The sequence below is a fragment of the Vipera berus genome (assembly GCF_964194415.1).
Source record: "Vipera berus genome assembly, chromosome: 5".
Taxonomy (NCBI): domain Eukaryota; kingdom Metazoa; phylum Chordata; class Lepidosauria; order Squamata; family Viperidae; genus Vipera; species Vipera berus.
In genome coordinates this window covers 49,247,186-49,265,986 of record NC_138207.1, presented here as the reverse complement: position 1 = coordinate 49,265,986, position 18,801 = coordinate 49,247,186, and the positions used below count along the sequence as shown (strand labels likewise).

The 18,801-nt window shown below is 38.1% G+C and overlaps 1 protein-coding gene across 3 annotated transcripts in view; it reads right to left on the bottom strand.

The window, feature by feature from the left end:
* Positions 1–18,801, bottom strand: part of PDCD11 (programmed cell death 11) — a 44,630-nt gene that overhangs the window by 9,368 nt on the left and 16,461 nt on the right. For all 3 annotated transcript variants that reach the window (XM_081328180.1, XM_081328182.1, XM_081328181.1), the window contains exons 9-27: positions 18,325–18,531; positions 16,659–16,783; positions 15,599–15,659; positions 15,091–15,237; positions 13,694–13,945; positions 11,979–12,122; positions 11,143–11,337; positions 10,536–10,706; positions 9,195–9,414; positions 8,312–8,464; positions 7,731–7,846; positions 6,593–7,110; positions 5,198–5,260; positions 4,417–4,516; positions 3,953–4,042; positions 2,632–2,734; positions 2,087–2,264; positions 653–709; positions 360–482 (exon numbers count right to left, since the gene is read on the bottom strand). In XM_081328180.1, coding sequence (XP_081184306.1) covers positions 360–482; positions 653–709; positions 2,087–2,264; positions 2,632–2,734; positions 3,953–4,042; positions 4,417–4,516; positions 5,198–5,260; positions 6,593–7,110; positions 7,731–7,846; positions 8,312–8,464; positions 9,195–9,414; positions 10,536–10,706; positions 11,143–11,337; positions 11,979–12,122; positions 13,694–13,945; positions 15,091–15,237; positions 15,599–15,659; positions 16,659–16,783; positions 18,325–18,531 — 3,023 coding nt within the window. The remainder of the gene's footprint in view (positions 1–359; positions 483–652; positions 710–2,086; positions 2,265–2,631; positions 2,735–3,952; positions 4,043–4,416; positions 4,517–5,197; positions 5,261–6,592; positions 7,111–7,730; positions 7,847–8,311; positions 8,465–9,194; positions 9,415–10,535; positions 10,707–11,142; positions 11,338–11,978; positions 12,123–13,693; positions 13,946–15,090; positions 15,238–15,598; positions 15,660–16,658; positions 16,784–18,324; positions 18,532–18,801) is intronic.

The window sequence follows — 18,801 nt, the reverse complement described above, 5'->3', positions numbered from 1 at the left end:
TGTAACTTCTTCATATTTTTAAATGGTACCCATGATACGGCTAAAAAAATGCAAGCCATGGCCGTAACAAAAATGCAGAAGCTGCCTTTGTGTGACAATGCTAAATATAAGAAGGATGTGAGCTCTATATTTTTCTAGTGCTTCTCTAGTTGCCACATAGAAAGGATAAAAAGGAATAGTGTTTTTTTTCAAGCACAAATAATTATTCTCCAAAAAGAGATGTTAAAAAACTGTTTGATTTAAGGAATATATCTGTATACTAATTAAATCTGGTAAGATTCAAACAGACACACACAAGGAGGCATACACAGAAGTGAAAAAATATCTCTATTTACTTTTATGATTGTGAACAAACTCACCCCAAAGAGATGCCTGATGCTGTAATAGATTTGACATAACCTCTGATGAGTTGACCATTCTGAATGTTATCAAGGGAAACAATTTCAGGATCTTCAGCTTTATGATGGCCTTTAGGATTTATCCTAAAGTAAACAGGAAAATGAGTTAAGTGCCTTCTTCCTGCATAGGCAAAATAAATTAGAACGTCAAATCCCATACTATTCTCAAAATACACATTTATAATACAATGGAATTGCATTAGGACTAAGCGCAGGTTTTTCTTCTGATAGTAGATGAGGCAGTATTTCCTTACCTGGATGGCCGGAGGGATACTTTTACTGCATTGTCTTCAACAGAAAGAATATAACATCTATACAGAAGAAAAAAAATAAAAAGTAACCTTGTATGCAACTTCAGATGTGATTATGTCCAATAAAAGAAAAAGCTGATTACATTATACATGTCTTAGATCAGACGTGTCAAACACAAGGCCTGGGGGCCGGATCCGGCCTGCAAAGTGGTTTCATGCGGCCCACGAAGCCATCCTGGAAACAGTGAGGGAACGGCCCCCACTGCCTTGGCCCTGGCCCAGAGACCCTCCTTCTGCCAGAGACCCTCAGATCTGTCCCACTCCTGCCCAGGCCCCCATAGGCACCCTTGATGCGAATGATGTAGAGCTGGCCATGCTCACCCAGTAGGCCATACGGACTCTAGCCATGCCCACCCAGTAGGCCATGCCCACCATGGGCATACCCACCCAGCCCCCTGAGGGCAACTGCAATGCTGATGTGGCCCTCAATGAAATTGAGTTTGACACCCCTGCCTTAGATTATCATGTTGGAGCATTCCAAAACACTGTACTTAATATTGGCATTGGAAGGTACTTGGAAAAGGTGGTCCAGAATAAAGTGGCAAAATTATCAAGCATGATCTGAAGGAAGATGTAACTCCCTTTACTAAAACACATGCACTAGTTTTGATTTGTTTCTTTTCAGGCAGTTCAGAAGGGATTAAGTTGGGGTGGTTGAAATATCACATTTTCAAATTCAAGCTTAATTTCTTATTGCAATAACCATCAAAGAACCTCTCTTACATTTTCTTAGTATCCCTAGAAATCCAGCTGGTTGAGACTATCAAGCGGAATTTTCTTAAGAACGTAACTAAGTTTTGGAAATTGCTTTCAGGAGAGGTTTATCTTCCTTCTGTTTTAATGAACTTTTCAAAATTAGTTTTTAAAAATTATATTTTTTTAAAATCACAGATGAGATGGTTATAGGGGAGCGCAGTATGTAAATCTTTAGAAGAAAAACATTATTTATGAAAACTATTCCTGAGCAAGGATCCATCCTGAAATATTGGCAGTCAAAACCAAAGATTTGTTTTCAAAGTAGCTTAAGAAAATCAATGATCTGAAAATGGGAATTCAAAATGTAGGTTTGTAACGACATGGCATCCTTCATATACTCTGGAAGCGTAATTTCCAGGCTTCCAAAGGCATTGCTGGTTGGGAATTATACTCATAACAGACTGAAAGGCACCAGGTTGGAGAAGACTGTTCTAAGCAACTGGAACACACATCTCAAGTTGTCCTGGCTAATTTTAAGATGTTTGGCATTGATATTACATTGACATATTTCACAAATCAAAATGCAATATAAAATTTGCCATCTAAAAGTAAGGAATAATCAACATCATTGTTAAAGATAATTACTTTCAGTTATTTAAAGCTTTTGCAGAGGTCTCTTACCTGACCATTTTTCCAATACTGAAGTCTTCAAGTGGCTGCTCTTTGTATGAATCATTTAGCTGGAAAAGACTGATTTTACCAATCCTTCCAAATGGAAGAATAATATGCAAACCAACATGTGGAATAATTCGTTTCACAGTGCCAAGTACAATTGTTCCTTTCTCCAATGAATGAATGCCTGAGGAAATCCAGAACAGACACTATAGATAACTGTTATAGAGGACATAGTCTTACACCTTTGAGATTGTGGATTGTTAGTCTTATTTTTCAAGCATGCCTTAGATCAAGTTCTAAATACAAAAAATTTCATCCAGTCCCAATTAAGAGTGCTAGAAGTTCTACCATAGTGTGACAAAGACTGTATCAAACTACCAGTAGCAGAAACAAAATATACAATATAATCCTGTAATCTCTGCAGCACTTACTCCCAGTAAATGGAGTCAGCAACTTTTTCCTGGCTCCAGGCACCATACCCAATAACTGTAACTTGGCACCGAAATACCTAATTATCTGATTTTAATGCATTGATCACTATTTAAATATACCTGTTAGTGACAGAGAGAGTTTGGTTCCAGAAATATCACAATCTGTCACTGTTGCAGTCAAAGCCTGTCCTTTTTTGAAGCATTTCCTTGCATATTTTATATCCTATAGAAAAAAATATAGACGATGTTCAGAATACTTGCAAAAAAATGCCCAGTTTGGTCAATTCCTGAAAAATATTTTGTGCTACTATAAGAGTTTTTCATGAGACACAGTCCTGGAGAGTTAAGGCTAAGCACAGGCTTCAAGCTATGGCAAATGATCAGTAAGAAATCTCAAAGTTTTCCATATGAATAACCAAACAAAAGCTTCATGTGTCTATTTTTGATCCTTAACTCTCAAAGAATGCAACAAGCCTTTTACAGGAAGATTACAGGCCACGTAAGAATGCTGTTATGCAACACACAGGAGTCACGGAAGATGGCATAACTAGAACAAAAACATAAAATGTAATTGAGTCCGTGGAGAGGGCTAGTGTCTTACAAAAATACAAAAAAAGGCAGTGATAGTCAACACTTAGATCAGGGGTGTCAAACTCAATTTCATTGAGGGCCGCATCAGCATTGCGGTTGCCCTCAGGGGGCTGGGTGGGTATGGCCAGGGTGGGCGTGGCTAGAGTGCGTATGGCCTACTGGGTGGACATGGCCAGCTCTACATCGTTCGCATCAAGGGTGCCTATGGGGGCCTGGGCAGGAGTGGGACAGATCTGAGAGTCTCTGGCAGAAGGAGGGTCTCTGGGCCAGGGCCAAGGCAGTGGAGGCCGTTCCCTCACTGTTTCCAGGATGGCTTCGCGGGCCACATGAAACCACTTCGTGGGCCGGATCTGGCTCCCAGGCCTTGTGTTTGACATGTCTGACTTAGATTAACTCCAAAGAGTCACCCATAGAGCTAAATTAACTCATGCTGATTGCTTTCTGCCCTGTTAAAGGGAAAGGGACTAGTAAATATAAATTATTTCATACACTTCCCTGGCATAAGAGTCACAGTATTAAAGACCTGTTGAAGAAGGATGGTGGGGGGGAACTCTTATTCCAGTAACGGTGACTTCTGTGTGCTACCAAAACCACCATTTGTGTTATGCATGTTGTGGGGACTTTATGGGATCTGATTAGATTTTATCAGATTAACAGTTGTCTCCTAGAACGTTTAATAGCACAGAAACAGGAAACAGAACTATAATCCGGACATAGTATAACAAGATACAGGTTGATGTGAAATATTTTAAAGTTCGTGCCTCTCACCAAATGATAAATTTCACATTACTAGTAGCAGCTTCCTAAGATATGCTTAAGGATATTGTACCTCTTATCCCTTAGCGATTACCTTGGGATTCGAAAAAAGCAGCAGCTGCGGAACTCTCCCTCTGATGGTAGAAGTGACCTCCACCTCCAGCCGTTTCTTTAATACATTGTACTGAGAAAATACACAACACCCACTTCAACATTTCATTGGAAAAAGACAGATGATTCATCAATGTAACCTCTTACCAAAGGTTCTAAAGTTATTTCAGGAATTTCAGCATTGCCTGCACCTAATCTCACACACATATGCACATAAAACAAAGTAAAAAATAAAACTCTTAACTCTTCAAAGTAATAATTTTGGAGGAAAAGATGCAAATGATTTTATAATAATAATAATAATAATAATAATAATAATAATAATAATAATAATAATAATAATAATAATAATAATAATAATAAGACATTTCTCATTGTATTTTATCCAAAGTTAAAAGATAAGAAAAAATTCCCAGCGTACAGAAGTTGAGAAATTCTAGATCTCACCTTTTTAACATAGCATGTCACTGTCTGCCCAGATTTCGGTCTTTCTTCTGGGCTGTCATTTTCAGCATTCAAGGCTGCTTTACTTTCCTCTTTCAGTTCACTGTTCATAAAAGAAAGTAAAATAGGTTATGCCCAGGCATTCTCCTTTGGCATTCCTGTTTCTCCCTTCTCTGCAAAGTATCTTGTATTTCATACTTAGGAACAAGCAGCTGCAAGGTCACATGCGTATTCAGATCCCAAGACATCTATTACAAGCTTATTTAACTCTCATCTAGCCTTTTGGATTATTTAGAAATATTTGTTCAGATTAGGTAAAGGTAAAGGTTCCCCTGCACATGCGTGCTAGTCGTTTCCGACTCTAGGGGCCGGTGCTCACATCCGTTTCAAAGCCGAAGAGCCAGCGCTTGTCTGAGGACGTCTCTGTGGTCATGTGGCCGGCATGACTAGACGCCAAAGGCGAACAGAACGCTGTTACCTTCCCACCGTAGTGGTCCCTATTTTTCTACTTGCATTTTTACGTGCTTTCGAACTGCTAGGTTGGCAGAAGCTGGGACGAGTAACACGGCACTCGGGATTCGACCCGCCAAACTGCCGACCTTCTGATCGACAAGCTCAGCATCCTAACCCACTGAGCCACCACGTCCCTTGTTCAGATTAGAATAGCACAACCGTAACTTATGAATAACGGCCAGAAAGGAACGTTTAGAGAATGGATTATATTCTAAACATGTTCTAAGGCTTCATCTTAATGGCCAAGCTCTGTACTGAAAGATTTCCTTACCTTGGTCGGATACTGAGGTCTAGGAATGTATGGGTGAAGTGGGTGTGGGTGATGGGCAGATATCTGTAAATTAAGAGATATTACCATATGAATACCACTTGGAATCATGAAAAATAGAAACAGCAAATGCACTCACCTAACACACTAACAAATACACAAGCCAATAGCTTTTCATCTGTTAATGTTAGGCTAGATTCATCATTTTCATTTCAAATAAAAGGGAAAAGTACATCAGAAAATGCAAGAAATTCCTATAGTGGTACCTCTCGGAAACACTGTATTTTCTCCAGAACGAAAAATGTTCAATTATATAAAACTTGTTCTCAGGAATCCAAACGTCCAGTATCTGTCAAATGCGGTGGCAGTTATTCTCCAGGTTGCAGAAATATGCACATGAATTGGAAGACTGTGCATGTGTGTATGTTTGTGTGCGCCTTTAAGTCAGTGCTAACTCCTGGCAATAGCCTCAAAAGTCCCTGCAGGTTTTTTGGGCAAGATTTTGGAAGTAGTTTGCCACTGCCTCCTTCCCCGGGTTGAGAGAGTGTGACTGATGCAAAATCACTCAGCTGGTTTTGTGCCTAAGGTGGAACTGGAACTCATGTTCTCCGATTTCTAGCCTGGTACCTTAACTAGTACACCAAAGTGGCTCATAAGAACCTGGATCTCAATAAGTACATTACAATACAAACATTTCAGATTTTTTTCTTTTGTAAATCTCAACCTTTTTAATTTAGCTGATGCATTTGAAATAATAAAACATAGAGGAAAGCGCATTTAAATTTAAAAAGCCCCCTGAAGCTTTACAACTGTTCATGGCAACCTATTGTGATTACATGGACAGATTTTAAATCCTTATCTCTAGTTGCTCCTAAAAAGACACTCTGACTCTGAGCTTATAAACAGCCACAAGGAGATTTCTCCATACAAAACTAACTCCTACACAGATGGAAAGTGGGAAAAATCACTGTATTTAACTTCTTTCACCGGGGGAAAGTTCCAGGTTGCCTTCTTATCCCTTCCGGATTGAAATGAGTAGGTACTTAAAATGGGAATATAGATCACAGTGCTTAAAACACTAGGCCAAGAATGAGAAGGCTTGGGTCTAATTCCAAACTTATAATAGCTGACTGAGTGATTTTGGAATTTCTACAGCCAAAGCCATGTCACATGGCTCTAGGAAAAATTAGGAGATGGACAGGTGTGTACTCCTGAAGGAAAAAGGGAGAGGTAAGTAATCTAATAAGTACATTTAACAAGAAATTTTTCTGGAACTAGGAGTAAAAATTAAAAACAAAATAGCAAATGCATGATGAATGCTGTGCTTGCTAGCCTATTGAACCACAGTGAAAATAAATGTTAGCCACAATACAAGAAATATATAAAATGTTGTCTTACTTGTGACTTTTAATGCCTTTGCCTCCAATCACCCGAGCAGTAATCTTCTGTCCAACCTTTAGTAATGATGTTGGGAAAGTGCCTACAGTAACATCATCCAGGATCTGGGATGCATGAATGGAGCCAGTCAACCTATCATTAAATACCACTAAGACATGAGTGGGTTTGACAGACTTAACAATTCCACTGACTATGTCTCCTGAGCTTGGCAACTCTTTTGTTACAAGTGAGGTGTTCTCTAGTGTCTCTGATTCATGACGTGATCTGATTACGTTCTTCTTCTTCCCTGAACCATGTACAGCAAATAACATCCCATGATCACCACCAATCTGTGTGCTTTTCAGAACCACTTTGACTGACTGTCCCATCTTCAGTTTTTCAGAATCAAATCGGAATGTGTCATTCAAGTGGGAAGCCACTGGGATTGCAATCAGCCGACCTGTTCCTAACAAGGAAACAACTGCATACTCTGTGGCCACGTGGTGTACAACAGCCTCATGCTGAGAATTCAGGATTAACTGAAATATATAGAAGTTGCAGTCAGAAAACCAAAAAAAAGTCTGTTATACATGCAATATATTTGCTTTGCCCTATTTGAAACTTATGTTTTATCCTTCTTTAAAAAAGCTTCAGGAATTTCACAACTTTTTAATCATATCTGGGAATTTATTTATTACGACTTTCTAAGACATACCATTTGTACCATTTTAGGCTACAAAACTATGAAAGAAAAAAATCCCCAAAACATTAAGTTATTAAGACTAGCAACAGGTTTTGATGAAGGAAAACCTTTAGGATATTTACAGGTATGCATGTATGCTGGATTTATTCTCACATGTGCCTATTATTCCCCAAAGGTTAAATAGTAACCTTAAATAATATGTGAAATACTATGACTTAAATCAACCACCACTTTTAAGTCCCTCTAAGACATAGGAAAGAACCAATTTTTTTCCCTTCTTCTTGGTATCTTTTAATATCTTTTATAAAGGTATTATTATATAACTTAGGGAGGCATTCCATTATAAAGATTTGTCCATTTCGGTAACTATTAGAGTAATGCTTTTTCTGTGGTTTCATCATTACTCATATAAGCATGTATCTATCTTAGAGTTAAGTATAAAAAAGAACATCATACCTTCTTGGATTTGGGAGACAGCAGTTGTTCTTGAAGAGATACATAGATCTTTGATTTTAGAAGATCAACACAGATAATTACAGCTTTTACTTTTTGACCGTCAATAATACTTCTGCCTTAAAAAGACAATACTTAGATGAAGATAAATGTTCCACATTCAGTTAAAGAAAGCAACAATTAATGGTGCCCTAATAAGAGAAACTTTAGTTAAATTACAAGCTCAATTCCCAGTGACTTCAGAAACATAAATAGTTTATTTGGCAACAATAGTGATCAGCTATTACTTTTTTCTAAGATTGTTTTTCTATTTCTTTCTCTATGCACTAGGCTTTTCTGGTGGACTCAGAGTATTAAATAGGTCCATTAGCTTTTTGACTTCAGCCAAAGCTGGAAAACCGCTACCATCTAATTGGGCTATAATTAGAGAAGGAAATGCAACATTCACTTGATCCCTTGTGTCCTTATGATCTCATTCCTTCTGCCTCGAAAAGATGTAACTCTACAGTAATCAGCAATTCATTTCAAGGGTAACAAAAGATAGAGGGGATCAAACAAGAGTTGGAGGGGGATAAATACTGTACCTCCAAGTTGGCTGTGATTGGCTATTACAGTCAAATCAGAAACACGTGGACCACTGAAAACTGCTGAGCCATCAGCCTTAACTTCGGTAACAACCAGGTCTAGCCTCTGCCCCACTTTTAATTTGGAGAGTTTCTTAGCCACACTGGAATCATCTGTCAATAAGAAGAAAATGAATTAAATTTTATTTGCAAATTGATTTTTTATTTTGAAAGTGTATAAAGTCAATGTACATTTTATCTTCATCTTTTGACAAAGGTTTCAATGTCATAGTAATTAAGTTCTTCTAATAAATTTCCTTAAGTTAGTTCTCCTAGAATAAGACAAAAAATAGCAATCTGTGGCCTCCAACTCCCTTTCAACTCCTTACGGTACTCAGCAGGGCAAAGAGCCGAAAGGGCAAAGCATGCCAAAAAAGCTAGAACTCTTAATACCTAGCAATAAGGGATGACGCAAGCTGAAGGCAGCACCATCTGGTGGGCCACAAGTTGCTTAATATTGAGAGATCCATTTAAGCACTGACCCTTGAAAATTGCCTTCTTGTGTTTAACTTAGAAGGAAAGAAGGAAGGAAGGAAGGAAGGAAGGGAGGGAGAGAGAGAGAGAGAGGGAGGGAGGGAGGGAGGGAGGGAGAGAGAGAGAGAGAGAGAGAGAGGGAGGGAGGGAGGGAGGGAGGGAGGGAGGAAGGAAGGAAGGAAGGAAGGAAGGAAGAGTGAGTGAGTCATCAGGCAACAAATTTTGCCTGAAATAGAATCCTATGACTCTCAACTTTTATTATTTTTTAAAAATATAAATGTTTGCATAGCTTCACAATGCAACCATTGTAATAGCAAATGCAGACATAAGACTTTCACATGCCATCCTTTGTGTTCCCAAACAGTTTTACCTCTATTGCTCGTGAAGCTCATAATCTCCTGCAGTTCGTTAAAGTACTGTTCCAGTAGGGCAACGCTCTCAGAAACAGACCCCTCAACAGAGCACTCTGATATCTTCAGGGACAGCAAGATGCGCTGCTTCTCCTCATCAACACTGGTCACCTTGGCAAGTACAGTTTGACCTACCACAAAATGGTCTTTCGTGTCTGTCACAAACTTGTCACTCATTGCCTGCAGTGATAAGGAGACAGGATACAATTATATCAGCATCAACCCCAAGGCCTCCAAGAGAAGAGCAATACACCCCAAATGGCTGATTAGGACAAATTCTACTGCAGTATTTATTGTTCTACTACCATATTTCCCCCGAAAATAAGACCCGGTAATTTTTTTTTGCCTCCAAAAGAGGCACCAGGTCTTATTTTCAGGGGCTGTCTTTTTTACTCACCTCTTGCACTGACAGCCCTACCCAGCCGGTCCACTTCTTCTGCAGCCGAAGGAGCAGCTTCATGTTGCAGCTGCATTCTGGCCTGCATTTCGCAGTCAGGCCTTTCTGGAGGCCTCTGCAGCTGAGTACCAAGCTATGGATTCAATCCATAGCTTGGTTCTCGGCTGCAGTGGCCTTTTCAGAAATGCAGGCCTGGATGCAGAAGACGCCTCAGAAGATATGGGCAGGCAAGGAGAAGGCTGGCTGCAAAATAAGTGGGTGCAGGGCGCATGAGGCAGATCCACACACCCCACCCCCGCCCTAGCTTGATTTTTAAGTGTGTGCGTCACCCCCAAACTAGGGCTTATTTTAGGGGTAGGGCTTACATAGGACCAAGCTAGGGCTTATTTTGGGGATAGGCGTTAGTTTCAGGGAAACAGGGTATCTACTGCCTTTGACTTATTTCTACTCCTCAGTATGAACCAGCAAACAGCATGCTTGTTCTTGCTTTACATTTAATAATCTACATTGCATAATTCTATTCAATTTTATTCCCTTTGAAATTCTGCCTTTTTTGTTGTTGTTCCTGAATGCAGACCTTGCCTGCAGAATTTCAAAGTTCTGCCCCTACTCACCATTTTATTATCAAGCCCATTCCAAATGAAAGTTTTAATTCTTGAAGGTGAATTGACAGTAGAACCAATAACCCAAACAAATAGTGGGCTTCCCTTTAATAAATGTGTCTCTGCATTAATGGGGAGGGGGTTGGATTTGATGGCCAAAAAGTCCCTTTCCAGTTCTATGATTTTATGAAGAATAAGACGACATAAGACATTTTAACTTAAAAATTTGTATTAACGAATACCTCTCAACCAATGCATCTGAATAAAGCAATGTTTATAATGAACACTGAAACAAGTCTTACCGATTTGGGGGCCAGCCCAGTTAAACCATAAGGAAACTCCACAAATACACCATAAGACATGATGTTTCTCACAAAGCCAGTAAGCAGTAATCCAGGCTGGATATCAGCAAAACTCTTCACTAAATGTTCATCCTCCATAGAGGAAATCAACGCTGGCTTTCTACTCAAGATCTACATAATGAATTAGGGAATTTTTTTTTAAAAAAAACAGGCCTAGGAATTTTTGTACTGGATAATAGAAATCAAACACTCCACCCTAGACTATTAATGTATTTGAAACTGAAACAGTGCTATAGTGGAGAACATCTCATCTGCACTGATCAGTGTTTTTTAACAAGTGGCTTGACAGAGCCAGAATTTCCAGTTAGTTTGGCCCATCTGAAGGATAAAAGAGGCTGGGGAGATATGAAATAAATCATGATGCAGACAGCCAACTGAATACAAGTCAGATGCCATGGGAGGAAAAACCAATGAATTCTCTCCACCCAGCCAGCAATTTGGCTGGGAATCACAAGGCTTTGGAGAGAAGCACTTTGAGTACATGCTGTTGCACAATATAAGGTGGCAAATGGATTAAATCAAGTCTTGGCAAGAACTAAAAGGATACAATGTGACCTCCTTTGTTATGGAGGCATATAACCTTTTGGAGAACATCACCTTCCTTGAGACAATGCCACCACAACTTGCTATTGGAGACGTGATCAGAAAGTTGTGCTGTGGGAAGGTAGGCCGAAACATTGTTGGGTAGGATTGCAACCTCCAGGCCATCTTCTTTCTTGTTCAGAATTTTTACATCGACAATCTAAATAGCACAATAAAAAAACAGGTTTTAGACTATTTTCACTTTATAATACAGTATTTCCAAGCAGCTTTATCTATTTATCTATTTAAAAATAAACGTCCAGGAGCAGTAAGAATCTTTACTGAATCTCATATGGAGCATTTTATAATGTTACTTCATCAAACAGCTCAACGCTAGCTCATTGCTGTATCTTTAGCCCTTTACGGAAGCAAAGGGTCAGTCTAGAATTTCCTGTATACAGGTTTCTTTGCTGGAAATTAAGAAATGAAAACAAGGGAAGTGAAAATGGTTAAGATTAATACCAGAGCCAGTTGTGTTAATAGAAATCACATCCTCTCAACTGCTTCCTTACAGGAGAAAAATATTTTAATCTTGTTCTTAAAGGGGAGTGATAATGTGGGGGAAGGGATCAAAATTGTTTTTTGACCATTCAATGTCACTATTCAAAAATCAATCTCCCTCACCTTTTTATCTTTTGCTCTAGAAAATTAAGAATTTTGTCAGGGTTGCTGAAATGGGAACTTTTCCTCCCATACATATCAGGGAGTGAAAAAATATCTTCGATTATCCCTGACAGCTTTAAAGTTTGCCTCTGACATTCTTCTCAAGTAATGGAAAATAAATATTTTAGAACAAATTACCTGTCCAGTTTCATATACCATTTCATGGTTCTTTGAAGTTTCTGTTCTTTCAGCGTTCTTTGAAATAGCATCCTCTCCCAATCTGAATGAAAGCAACAATCTTTCCTGCTCAGGCTCACATTTTAATACAGTCACTTTGACTACCTGTGGGTTTTTTATTTAAAAAAAGGAAAAACATAATTATGATTAAGTACATCCAGATCTAACACACTGAGCAGCAGTTTGCCAATCATATTAAACTGGTTTAGCAGCAAGTAGGTACACACGGCAGCCCTACTGTCTATGAACTGATCCACCATGTTTAACATAGGGTATGAACAAGGACCTTTAGCTTTATCCATTTGGAACAGAGAATGAAGACTAAACAAACTACAAATTAAAAAAGATACTCCTTCATTCTCTGATTTCTTTCAGAGAAAGATCATTCACCTGGTGCGCCAGTTGCGGCCCTATCTGGACCGGGATGCCCTGTGTACGGTCACTCATGCGCTCGTGACCTCTCGCCTGGACTACTGCAATGCTCTTTACATGGGGCTTCCCTTGAAGACCACTCGGAGGCTCCAACTGGTACAGAATGCGGCCGCGAGAGTTGTCTTGGGAGTTTCCCGGTACTCCCATGTTACACCTTTGCTCCGCGAGCTGCATTGGTTACCAGTTGTCTTCCGGGTGAGGTTCAAGGTTTTGGTTATGATCTTTAAATCCTTACATGGCATGGGTCCGGGGTACCTCGAGGACCACCTGCTGCCGGCGTCAACTCCCCTCCGCCCTGTGCGTGCCCACAGAGAGGGCCTCCTCAGGGTGCCTCCGGTCAGGGAATGTCAACTGGTGGCCCCCAGGGGGAGGGCCTTCTCTGTGGGCGCTCCGGCGTTATGGAACCAACTGCCGGTTGAGCTCCGGATGGCATCGGACCTTCGCTCCTTCCGGCGCGGGCTGAAGACCCACTTATTTGAACTAGCTGGTCTGGCCTGATGGGGAACATTAGGGTTTTTTAATGTTTTTTTTTACTGTTTTTATTGTTATTGTAATTTTTAATTGGGCATTTGTTTAATTTCTTTTTAATTTTTGTATTGTTATTTATATATGCCCTGTTAACCGCCGAGTCCTTCGGGAGAAGGGCGGTATACAAATTGAATAAATAATAATAATAATAATAATAATAATTATAACATTTTCTAGTCTCTTCTAAGCAAAAGAAATCAGATTCCTGTTTTAATACCATATGGTTAGCTTGGCTATCCAAACCATGGTTATGGGTTAATTGTGCAACTAATTGTGGACAGAGCCAGCAGGTACCAATGGATGCAGCATCAACATACCACCACGTGTATAGTTACTATTAGATTCAGACTAAAACTTTATTTATATTAAATGCACAATTGCTATGTATTCCATAATGACAGCATTACATAATTGCTCCTAGCTCTCCTTTATATCCTATCTCTATTGTATTAGCAATTTCTTTACTGAGAAATTCCACAACTTTTCTTTGGACTTGTGTAGTTGTATAGATTTTATTTAGTCTTTAATGTGTGTTTTTTCCACACAGTGTTAGCTTAAAGTGCTATTTTTAAAAAAGATAAAATATTCTACGCTGCTGTCTAGATTTTAAAATATTATTGAACAAATGCCAAATCTGTTATACAAACATCTGCATTTCAGGTAGCTGTTTTAAGTGCAATACTCAAGGATACTTTTTACTTCTATTAAACGCTTACCTGGCCTTCATAGAAGGCTTCTTGAGGAAGAGTTAAGGGGAGCAAACCAAGTTCATTAGTAGGTACTAAGCCCCTCACATCATTATAGAATTTCACAATGCAGCCAAATTCCTTAACACACGCAATAAAACCATGAGCAATCAGGCCTGGCTTGGCATCTTCAAAACTGGCAAGGACAGGGAGCTTGGAATTAACAAGGGTTCTCTTGAGAGTCAGAATAAGCTTCTTTGTTTCAGGATTGGAGACAAGTACCTGGAAAAGCAAGAGACTGGAATCATATTTGCTAACAAAAGTAGTTTCAAGTCAGGTTATGACTAATTTATGTAATTAGTTAAGTGGAGTTAAATGCAGTTGATATAATTCCTAAATTCAGAAATATTAGTGTCATTAAAGCTGGAAGAAAATTGGGATGTATTTCTTTACATTATAAATATAATAAAGTCCGAATACAAGTAAGTTAAAGTAGAAGTAACCATTATCCTTCAGAGAAACCTTTCCCCAGCTGGTACCTTTGAGATACAATGGAATAATTTTACACTTGCCTACACAGGAATGACTGTCAGAAAAGTCAATAGGTTTAAACCGTGCAGGTACTCCTTGAGTTACGATGGACCAGGATTGCCATCACTACATGATGCAATCATAAAGTGTGACTCACGTGACTGCATCACTTAGAGACGACAATCCCAGAAGTCCTGGTTGGCGTCATAACTCAAAGATGTGTGGGCTGTTAAGTGTGAGTCCCAGATAAGGAGTGCAGGGCTGTGACAGAGAGACGGAGGAGGCCTACAAGGAGGCCGACTATTCATTTGACTTTGCTTGTGGGAAGTTCACAAATGGCAAGTATGTGATCCCAGTTCCCTTTAACATCCTAAACATGAGCTGGACACCAAGTCTCCAGATCACAATCATGTGACCACAGATAGGCTATGAAGGTCAGAATTTTGATTGTCCATTTTTTTCAACATGCCATAATTTTGAACAGTCACTGAATGAATGGCTATAAGCCAAGGACTACCTGTATTAAGAAGACTTACACAAGATTATGACATAGGTGGTGTGTTAATATCTAACTGGTGAGAAAGCGGTGTCAGGATTTATTTTTAGTGAAGCTTATATTTATTTCTAGACATGAATACAAGACAAAATACATAGCTTACTTTAATTTAGCCCCAGAGATCATTGATTAAGTTAGGCTAAAACTTACCAATTTGCTTAAAGGTACCTAGCAAGCATCAAGGCTGAAAAAGTTTGCATATCCAGTTGAAAGTATACCCACACTGTCACAACAGCTTTAATGATAAAAGTTATATAGAAACATCAATAACAATTAAGAAAATTAAATTAAAAATATTTAAAATAGAGTTTAAATTTAATTCCTTACAGGAAAATCTTACCCGACACTTAACAGTAGACCCTGTGCTATACTTCTTCTCTGGCTGTTTCAATTTCACATCTGCGAGATGTAAATTGGGGACAAAGCCTTTGATATTTTCAGTGACCTTCACCTCCATGCCCAACGGCTTCAGAGTCAACACTTTTCCCTAAGAGTCAAAAATAGATAGCAGGTAATTGAAAATCAAAATCAAGGCATAAACAAATCATTCAACATTTCTTCTTCTTAAGCACATCAGCAATTCATAACTCTCCTAGTGGATATCATAGTGATATTTATATGCCTCCCCTAATAGATCTATGCAATAAATGTAACAGAACAAAATAACACTATTCTACCAGAGTTACATAAAGTTTGGACTCAAATATATATACCAATAATGTTAACATTCTTTCAGAAGTACTTGCATAAAATTTTCATTCTGAAGTTTGTTCAGTTATGATAATTGATTTACAGAAAATATAGACAGGATTATCATAGAAGCAGATTTTTTTTCTTATTGGACTTACTTCTAGCACTTGCCCAGGATGTATATCATGGTATCTCAGAAATGCAGCATTAATAATATGTCTACAAGCATAAAAAGAAAATAATTCAATTTGGTGTGAAAAAGTAAACTGGATGAAATTTAAATAATAGCTCTCCTGCCCCAGCACACAAAATATTTTTGATAGAAAAATGCAATTTGGTTCCAATTTCAATCTGTATTTGATACAGATCAATTCAGTTTGAAGATTAGGAAAATGAAGCAGTTTGATCTTTCAGTTCAGTCTAATTGATTTTCTGATTTTAACCAGATTTTTTTTGAGGCATCAAACCTGATTAAATTTTACAATATATTGTAGAAAGCTGATATGATTTGATCAAATTGGCCTCAAATTAACTATATGAATCTACAGAAAATCCATGTGAAAACTTATTCAGTAGCTTACTCATCTAACAAGAGCTGCTTCAGACTTAATAGAGTCTAAAAAATTCCAAACCAACAAGAGTCCCAATTCTCTTTTTCTTTTGCTCTTTATGTCCCCTACCATTGCTTCCTGGAAGACGAAAAATTGCAGTATTAGCTATGATAAGCCTTCAGGAGACTTTGGCAACTGTGTTCAATATTGTGATGAAAATCACTTATTACAGGTACAAGCCTTTTTATTCCAAGTTTTATACTAATGAATTGCTTACAGATTACATAATTTTTGACATGTAAACAGCAACACTGGGATATATGTATCCAAACGGAGAAAAACAATAATTTGTGAGTCACTTTGCAAGTCTTTTTCAGTATTCTACCAAACTGGTGGTTCTTGAATTAAAGTACAAAAGTTCAAAATACATAAAATTGATGTTAAAATAAGAATGTGTAGTTAACTCTAGTTAAGTCTGCATAAGTGTCTATATATGTATGTCTTTTGGAAAGCAATGGGGGTTCAGCACTCAAGGGAACTGAAACATGTCAGATATTTATGAGGCATTCCTGCCGTGGGCAGTATCAGAAAGGGACACATGTTTAAACTGTTCAGAATTTGAAAAATTAATCCATACAAAGTACATGAAATGAGACAAGAAACTTACTGTTTGAGAGACACTATGATCATGTCATCTATCAAGCTGTAGTCAATAATTCGGCACGTATGTTTACTTCCAGGCTTAAACACCTCAGTTTTGAAAGATTTGGCAGTCTTTGGAAGATACTTTATCTATAGAATATATTACAACGATTAAGTCAATTTCTAGTATAACATCAACCCTGCTATAACACAACAGACATGGTGTCTTAGAAGCTTGATCAGTGGCCAAATTCAAAAACCCCTTATTTACTTTATTTAAGCCAATAAATATTCTTAAGAATTATTGAATAAAATGAACAACAAACACAATAAAAGTCTTACAATATACATGACAATAATATTTATTCTATATTAAAGTCTCCCTCTCTAAACCTGATGTCTAAACTTCAACAGAGGAGAAAAAAATCTTTGTGTGATGCTAAAAAAATAATGAAGGCACGAAGCTCCTGGGAGGGCCTATAGCTCTGAAGACCATGTTGAAGAACATACCTAGAAGATATGTTTTCCTTTTATAAAAAGGTAGCCTCATTATTATTGGGGTTTTCGTTCCCTCATCACAACTGCAGATAAGAAAATCACAGTCCATGCAAAAGCCTGTCCATCGCTTTGTACATGTACAATAACAACAACAATAAAAGGCCCAAACTGCAAAAACATAAAAACTTCCACATGTATGCAAAATTCTTGTTCTGTTTCACAATTGTAGAAACGTGATATCTGAATAAGCCACCGAACCACTGTGGAGCGTTTATAGCCATTATTATCCGTTTCTTAAATCTATACCCCATCTTTTCTCCAGAAGACTCAAGATGATTTACATGATCCTTAATTTTAGCCCCATCAATAGGCTGGAGTTAAGAGAAATGGACTGCCTAAATAAAATCACCCAGTGAATTTCCATACTGATGCTGCATTAGGACCTGAGTCTCCCAAATCCTGATCTACTAGTACCTTGACTATTAGCTACAGTAGATCTCAATTTAGTCCTTAAAGACACACCAAGATTTTAAACAACTTAGAAACAGACTGACAACCAATAAACCAATTTGTTTATTTTAAAGGATGCGTCATCAGAATGAATGAATGATGAATGAATGAAAGCTGAAAAATTTTTCACTAACTTTTTCTTTTTTTTGGGGGGGGGGAGTATTTTTCCCCCCCAGAATCCAGGAAGTCCAGGATTATATCACCAAAATCTGATGGTAAATTATGTTGTGATTAGTGGAAAAAACACCACAAAAGCAACTTAAAACCTAAGAACAACTTCTGGGTTAAGAAGTCGATTTGAAAGAGCCTATGTAAAAATCATGCCCTTACTGATAAAACAATTATGTCACTGATTAGCCCTTATCTACCGGGTATGTGTGTGGGGGGGAATTGAAAATGCTACCTGGTCTGACAGTGAAACATACACAAGAAAACAACCTAACTCTAAGAGCAGCAAGAACCCAAGTGGCCTATTTCTGTCCTACAGATTTCACTGTACAAGTACATAGAGAAATAATAAAATACATTTAGCAAGGACTCATTAATAAATAAAATTAATGCTAGAAGCTGAAGTCTTCCAGCCAGTAAAAAGATAGTTGAATTTTCCCTTGATGTTTTTTGATTGATGAGACATTTAAATAAATAAAAAAAATACAAGCTGAAGCCACCATTACGTTACTTACATGTGAAAAAGCATGACTGCCATCATCCAGCATGAAAACAGCACCAATTTTTTTGAGAAACATCTCTACTTTTGAGTCTGCTACTACCATACCAATCCGATCATTGGAAAGTTGACTAAGCTGGATGCCAGGCTGAAGGAAAACTGGGCGCAAAGAAAGGCGAATTGCCTTGGAAGCAGGGTTATTTGAAAGAATGCAGGCTTTCACCTGGAAAGAGGAAAAGCGAAAGAAAGTATTTTAATTCTATTTAACAGAGAAAATATGTTTGTGGAGGAAGACAGAAAAATATTTTTATAAGTATTTACAAAGTGCCAGCAGGTAATAAAGATATTAAAAGTCTTGATCCTTATGATTTCATGGGTACATCTATACAGTCTTTTTACAAGTGACACAGAAGTATTAACTATTTCTAAGATGTTTATCAACTTCTCAGGCTGGCTTGGTAGTCTACCATCCAAGTGTTAACCAACCCTATGT